Source organism: Tubulanus polymorphus, chromosome 6, assembly GCF_964204645.1.
Source record: "Tubulanus polymorphus chromosome 6, tnTubPoly1.2, whole genome shotgun sequence".
NCBI lineage: Eukaryota > Metazoa > Nemertea > Palaeonemertea > Tubulaniformes > Tubulanidae > Tubulanus > Tubulanus polymorphus.
In genome coordinates this window covers 11,527,979-11,534,918 of record NC_134030.1, presented here as the reverse complement: position 1 = coordinate 11,534,918, position 6,940 = coordinate 11,527,979, and the positions used below count along the sequence as shown (strand labels likewise).

At 35.2% G+C, this 6,940-nt stretch overlaps 1 protein-coding gene across 1 annotated transcript; it reads right to left on the bottom strand.

Annotated features, from left to right (window-relative positions):
• Positions 1-549: 549 nt before the first annotated feature.
• On the bottom strand, positions 550-5,118 carry LOC141907742 (solute carrier family 22 member 15-like). Its single transcript, XM_074797483.1, has 5 exons — positions 4,944-5,118; positions 4,619-4,814; positions 3,134-3,337; positions 2,225-2,297; positions 550-771 (listed from the first exon to the last, which is right to left on the bottom strand). Exons 1-5 carry the CDS (start codon positions 5,116-5,118, stop codon positions 550-552), a joined length of 870 nt encoding a protein of 289 aa, XP_074653584.1.
• Positions 5,119-6,940: the final 1,822 nt, after the last annotated feature.

Here is a 6,940-nt window from a genome sequence, read left to right as displayed (position 1 = left end):
AGAATTCAATGGGATTCAGTTTTCATGAATGTTGATGGAATCGATAATCTTAGATAATCTAATCATGTGTGGTCGGATCAAATACATTGTACATTGGCTGATTAACTTTTTGAATTTTTCAAACATAATTGTTGTCACTAGCTTTGCAAATTCAGAAATAATCCTTATTTCTTGTATTGGTTCGACTCCATTCAGTGGCTATTAAAAACACGATGGTGCTCAGACATACATGAATTAAGCAAACATCCAGGTCTACCCTCTTACCTCCCTGAAAATTCATTTCAATCATAGTTAATGAATAACTAATCTTAAAGCTACGGTGACACATTTTTGAGAAACCCTGTACAACACCAAGTATTTGGCCAATGACTAATCACCAGTGCGATAGAAATAGTATTCATTCACATATGTGTGTAGAATAGTTATAAAATCTGAAGAAAAGAATCAATTACTCAATATGATAGAATCAATTACGTATGCAATACATATGTAGTTTTTTTTTGTTAACCGTTAACTTACAGCGTACATAAAACGAAAGTATTGAAATGTTTAGATACAATCTGTTTCAATATCGCATGTCCTGTCAGCAATAGTGTCACCATTCATAACCGATTGGATGAGTTCGTTGTTCGTTGAATCATCATGTTCACGGAGCGCATCTTTCAAGTCTTCCTTGTTAGTTTCTGGAAGCCATGTGAAAACGAAGAGTGTCGTGGTTATGGCAAGGAACGCGTATAAGACGTATGGTATCACCCAATGACTGATTAGTCCCTAAAATATAAAGAATTTTGTTTATGTTTCCCGTTTACAACAACCGGATATGGTTCTTTTATCTTCAACCTTTGATATGAAAACCTACATGTCCAATTACTTAAAGGCGTAATATGACATAAAATATACAAGCAAATGAAATCACCAGAAATCATAATAAATATGACATAACTGAATTAAAACATTATTTCATGATTAAGAAAATGTCACTCATATAAACGATTTAACTAAGACTTAAATTTAACGATTTAATCATACATTTTCAAATGATGTATTTATATTGGCATTTTTTACTTTTTTGGTGAACTAACAATTGATTTTCTAATTGCTCAAGAATTCATTCTTTTCAACGTTATTTTAATGAATCATTTATTTTCAGGATTAAGTTTACCGTTATAATTACCATTTTCATTAATATAGCCGTTATCTTTTTTGGTTTTTATTGCAATTTCTTACTGAATTCTACATCCTCATATATCAATCAAATCTTTAGAAAAATTCTCATAATAGAAATACGATGCGACCATAATAATTGCTCCTGCAACCAAATAATGTTCTATTTAAGATTTGTTCGTCGTATGAGAAAATCATTCATCTATTGAACAAAAAAGAAGTACGTTTTTTCATACGTACATGTATATTACTCATATAATCTTATATTCAATTGTGATATCTAGATTGAAAATGACGGTGATTCATTTTTTTTTCACGTATCATATCTACCGTAAATACATAAAACCTTTTCGTCAGGATTATGTGTATCATTTGAATAAGTAAAAGTATTCATATCAAATCGTAACCTATGAACTAATAATATGATGATACAACATTTTCTAAAGGGATCATAACTTATATGAATGAGAGTTACATTATTCAATTGAAGAATTTATCTATAATTAGTTGCATTTCTTTAGTAATTATCAAATCTTTTCCTGTTTCTGCATATGTCTTAAATCTAGGGATTATAGTATTGATTGATTTTCTTCTTAGTTTATAATTTGCTTACTCTAATGACAAATACCGTTTGGTCTTAAGTGATGATTTACATAAATTATATATTAAAAACATTTTTCTAATTCAGTTAAATCATATTCATGAAAATATAGTTTCAATGATTCATTAACTTAATGATTACATCAAATTAACATCTAAAATATTTATAGTCAGTTGACTAAAATGAGGAGTTATTAATCAAAGATAAACACATTTTTTTAAAGTGTTAACGGTGTCAAAATTGTGTAAGATTTTACATCTTGATTCTTTCAGTTGCTAAATTAGCTAAATTCGTAATATTGGTATCAGTTGAAGCAGAAGATTCTGAACTAAGCGATGATGTTTATGTACTTTTGAATGTATATATATATGTAAAAATTTTTGTAGTTTATTTCTCAAACATCAGAGGTCAACGCCTAGGCTCCATGACCAGAGTCAAGTAAGAGATAGATTAACATACCAGAAACGCAATCTGTGGAGCGATTACACCCCCGATTCTTGCACCCATACTACCAGCAGCACAACCGATGTTCCTATGAGATATTTGCTTTTTAAAGTGTTGCAACACATATAACGCAATATACATATATAACACATGGATAGTATAGAAATCAAGGTAAATAATGCAGCCCTGTCAACATTTTTGTAATTCTATCAATGAAATAAAACCGCAAAACAATTGCAGGCTCACAAGAATAGCGAACAATGATTCCGGAACTAGGTCAGGGCTGTTGGTACAATGGCCAACTACGTAACTTACAGGGAAAATTTGCAATATCTTGCCATTACCCTGATCCTCAACATGGTCACGAAAGACCGCCAGTTGAAACCGCACCATCATCTTTGCATAGCAATACATAATGGTTTAGCAGATTGTTACATTTCAAAACCAAAGGAACACTATGCGCACATAGAAGTGCTCTGAAAAGTTCGACAGTCTGGAAACTTTCAATATTCAACGTTCCCTGTCCCGGGTGAACATTAAAGAAACCAATGATCTTGAAATTCGCCAATATCGTAGATAATATGTTATAAGCTGCAACCTTGCTTTGCCTTACGTACAAGGTATGCATAGGTCCCAATATGAATTGGGGAAATGTAATTTCCCCATCCAAATTTTGGTGAATGTATGGAGAAACCGATGTCCTTGAAAATCACAAGGATTATAGAACATGGCATGATCTACAACTAACTGTGCCACTGTTAATGAAAAATGCATCTGGCACAATCGAAATTATAAGTTTGATATGTTTCAATATTCACCTTCCCTGGTGTTGAGAACCATACTTACAATTGGGACAATTTTTGGACTGCAGACGCACCTATGGTGTTGAATCTACGGACGGATAGATGTTAGACAAATAATCACCTTATAACGGTGGCATAGATTTCTGCTGAATATATAGATGCCAATGTCCAACACGATGATATTCCACTATTACCAATCAGTACCAATAGCGTGGTAAAAATACCGAGTTCATCTTTCTTGTTAAGTGCTCCAACAATCACCATTGTTACCATGCAAGTTATTGGTATTAGCATATAAACAAAAAACGACCGTCGACGACCAAACCTGGAATTCAAAAATAATTCACTTAAAGCTTTGATTAGATTGGCTGCCGTATATTCGTTGTTACATGATTTGGTCATGCCGTACTGTCAATATCCTCGTACCCATCGCAACGATGATCCCACTTTGATTATTAGTTTTGTTTTTGTTTGAGATTAGTACATTTCAATGTTTCAATGTTCTTTATCTTCATTCTTATTGTTTCTATTTACCTTAAATTATAATTTTGATTTTAGTACTTATGTCTTCTCGTTGTAGACAATAGCAGATACATTACAATTATACAATGATTATCGAAAAATTTGAAAAACAAATTTTAAAACTGCATCGCTGAGTACTATATTGATATCAAAATACCTAAGTTTCATATAAAGAATCGAATGATATCAAAAACTGCCCGAGTTTACCTGTGTGCAACAAAAATGACACTACAATCGGCGGGTATAGAAACAAATGAACCAGCGACAACGTTAACGAAAACAGTTCCTTTAAATGTACTTACTGTACATAGAGCTAATACCGTGGTAGATAGCAGAACACGAAAACCTGACAAAGAAAAAAAAACAGCTAGGACCTAATCTGATGAATTTATACGCCCATTTATTACGATGCTCAAGTCATCGTTCGACTCTTAGCATTACGCACCAACAGTACATAATAACGCATGTTTGAATAGCCAATTTTCTTGTCTTGAACAAATCTAGGTATCCATGTTTACTGCTTTTTTCTTGCCAACCAGCGAACGCTTTCTGGGACCCAACTAAAACATAGCAAATGCGAGCAACCTAGATAATGTCTCAACATGAAGATTCAACTAACGTCATACAATCTAGTCTTCATTTTAAATGGTTGATTCAGAGGCCTTTAAACGTATTTATTTATATATAATCAATATTAAAACTGAAAATTACAAAAATCCATAGTCCGAATATTTCCTATTTGATCTACGGGTTTAAAGTACGAGGCGCTGGGACCGAGTGGCTGAAACCAACGGTTACTGGCCTCGCCAACTTTATAGTCTCTCATCAATATGGGACAGGAAACCCCAAACCTGCTAATGATGTCAATAGGGGCACTCAGTGAGTTGTGCGATTAGAGAGAGCAGACAGATGCGAATGGACAGCCGTGAATATATTAGCTTTCACGCACGCAAGAAGGTTACACATGTGCCTCAGGTTAGAGATGTTCGAGTCTATGAGTAGGTATCTTAAACGTTAATTTTGTATTCAAACTGAGCATACAATCTATATAATGATATATTCATCATCTTATTGGAGAACTTACAGAATGATAGCTGGTATAAGAGGTATCCCGAATGAAGCGGTTATGAATGCCGTATGACGCCAATCACGGGTCAGATAGGCTGCTGCCGAAGTCAAAGATGACCCCAAAGCATACAGGACAAAACAAGCGCAAAATGTTCGCCATTTTGGACCGACGAACTCTATTGGAAGAGTGAAGCAAACATTTAGGGCACCGCCTAAATAAGATGACAAGATAATGAGATTAGACTGAATGAGATTATTGCACATGTGAAGGCAAAATAAAATATAAATCTCCTGAGACTAAATACTTCATGTATTTTTTATGTTTAACTCAATGGACTTACCGTTGAAAAAACCAGTGAAAGCACGAATAATCAGGTAAGTAACCCATGTGTTGGAAAATCCAACGACGATTTGTGTAGCTATCATCAAAGAGGCGAATGCTATCAAGACCTTTTTGCGACCAATCCAATCCGCAACGTATCCAGACGTCATTGCACCGAAGAATAATCCAGCCATTTGTAGACTAATTGATAGTTTTGGGATATAATTCAATTCGCAAACAAGATTGTACTAGAAGTAAGTTGACGATAATGAATCAATAAAAGGTCCAGATATAAACTTTTAATTTAGGGTGGTAATACAAAATGTTGTACTCACCTCGGTAATTATTGACGTCAAGGCATTGGTAAAATCATAATCAAATAGTACACACTGAGACCCATTGAATGAACATAATCTGTCAGTATCATTGGGTAAAGAGACGTTTGCTGCTAATCTGAGACAGGACAGGTTCGTAATGAGAAAATACATATAGCATACCAACAGGTTGGGTTGAGAGATCCATCAGAGTAAGAATCACAAACACGCGAATCTGAAACCTTCCGAAATGGCCAAGTGTATCCAACATTTTCTCAAATGAACAACTGTTTGTAATCTCTTTTTCACCATCGTGTGTACATGTTTCATCCATAAGAACAATTTATGCCTGTTCGACCACTGTCACGCAGTACTAGCGTGTATTTGTGACGTATTATATTTCAGCGATCACAGTTTCACGGGTGATCAACCATGTATATTATAGTCTGCCTTTGGAGGATCTACAGTCCCAGGTCATTTTCCGTATGACAACCACTTCTATATCAAATAAGATGATAAAAACCATGGAAATATAGTCCACATGTCATATGATTTTTTAACAATCTTCGGCAGAGTAGGAATCCTGTAAAATTCCTGATTTACAAACGTCGGGCGCCCGAATGCCAAAACGAAAAACGAAAAATTCTATCAACAAGATTAAATTTTTCGCACATCACCTTGAATTTAATTTGCATATATTTGCAAGGGCGCTCACAAAGAATAATTTCACTCTGGTTGAATGTCCGTTTTGGCGTGGGCGCTAAAAGGTCAGGAATCAGTTTTGACAAAATGGATTTTTTGTCTGTTTCGGTGCGCCAAAAAGGGATATTCTTTGTTCTGGTCATAGCGCCAGAATATGAGATCCCAATTTTCTTTGAGAAAATTCGACGCTTTCGAAGATTTGATGTGGTCAACAGAGCCAGAGCCGATATGGGGGCGCAAAAACTAAATTCCTTTCTTTCTCGTTTTCTCTGTTTTTACCAGGCAAAAAGGGTCATGACCGGTACGTATTTTAGTTTTGGACACTTTTTAAATTAACTCCCATATGAGGGAACCCCCTAGACTATATATTTTCTGCCAGGTAATATATATATTATTAGATATTAGATAGACAACCCGATTAGGGTTCTGGTAAATATGGGTAGTCGAAAAGCAGTGGCCGAAGAATTGAATCCCTCAAAGGGATGTATTCTGACCATGTCTCTATAGTTGCTATAATATGAGTATGGTGAATGGATTTTTTAAGTGTTTGCTAATCTGTATATATTTTTTTCCATATTCCTCGCAAGGGCACATTTTCCATTGTTGGTCAGGCACATCCTCCACTGGCAGGGATTCGAACCTGATAGCATCGAGATTGCCACGGCACAAAGTGTCAGTGACAGGGGTTCGTGCCGTGGCTTAGAATGGTTGCCGGTCTCTACCTTCATTCTGAATGCAGTTGGCACAGAATTGGACAGGCAACAAGTCTGCCGTAGCTGAGTGAAGTAATGCCATCAGGTTCGAATCCCGACCGAGGGAGGATGGGTCGGGCAGGGAAAACACTTCTTTGCCATGTTAACTGGATATAAACATTTAAAAAGATACATCCAATATCTAACTAAAATTTAATGCTCCAGAAATTTCGTATGTCAGGAAATCAATTGGGATTGAAAGAGATAATGGGGATACTGGTTGGTGATCAATCAAATCTAATTTAATT

Excerpts from the sequence above, each read along its gene's own strand:
- LOC141907742 (XM_074797483.1), bottom strand. The coding sequence starts at position 5,118 with ATGGCTGGATTATTCTTCGGTGCAATGACGTCTGGATACGTTGCGGAT. Across the intron at positions 2,298-3,133 it reads ATCTATGCCACCGTTATAAG|GAACATCGGTTGTGCTGCTG; the intron begins GTGATTATTTGT and ends AATATCTCATAG. Across the intron at positions 772-2,224 it reads CTCCACAGATTGCGTTTCTG|GGACTAATCAGTCATTGGGT; the intron begins GTATGTTAATCT and ends TTTATATTTTAG.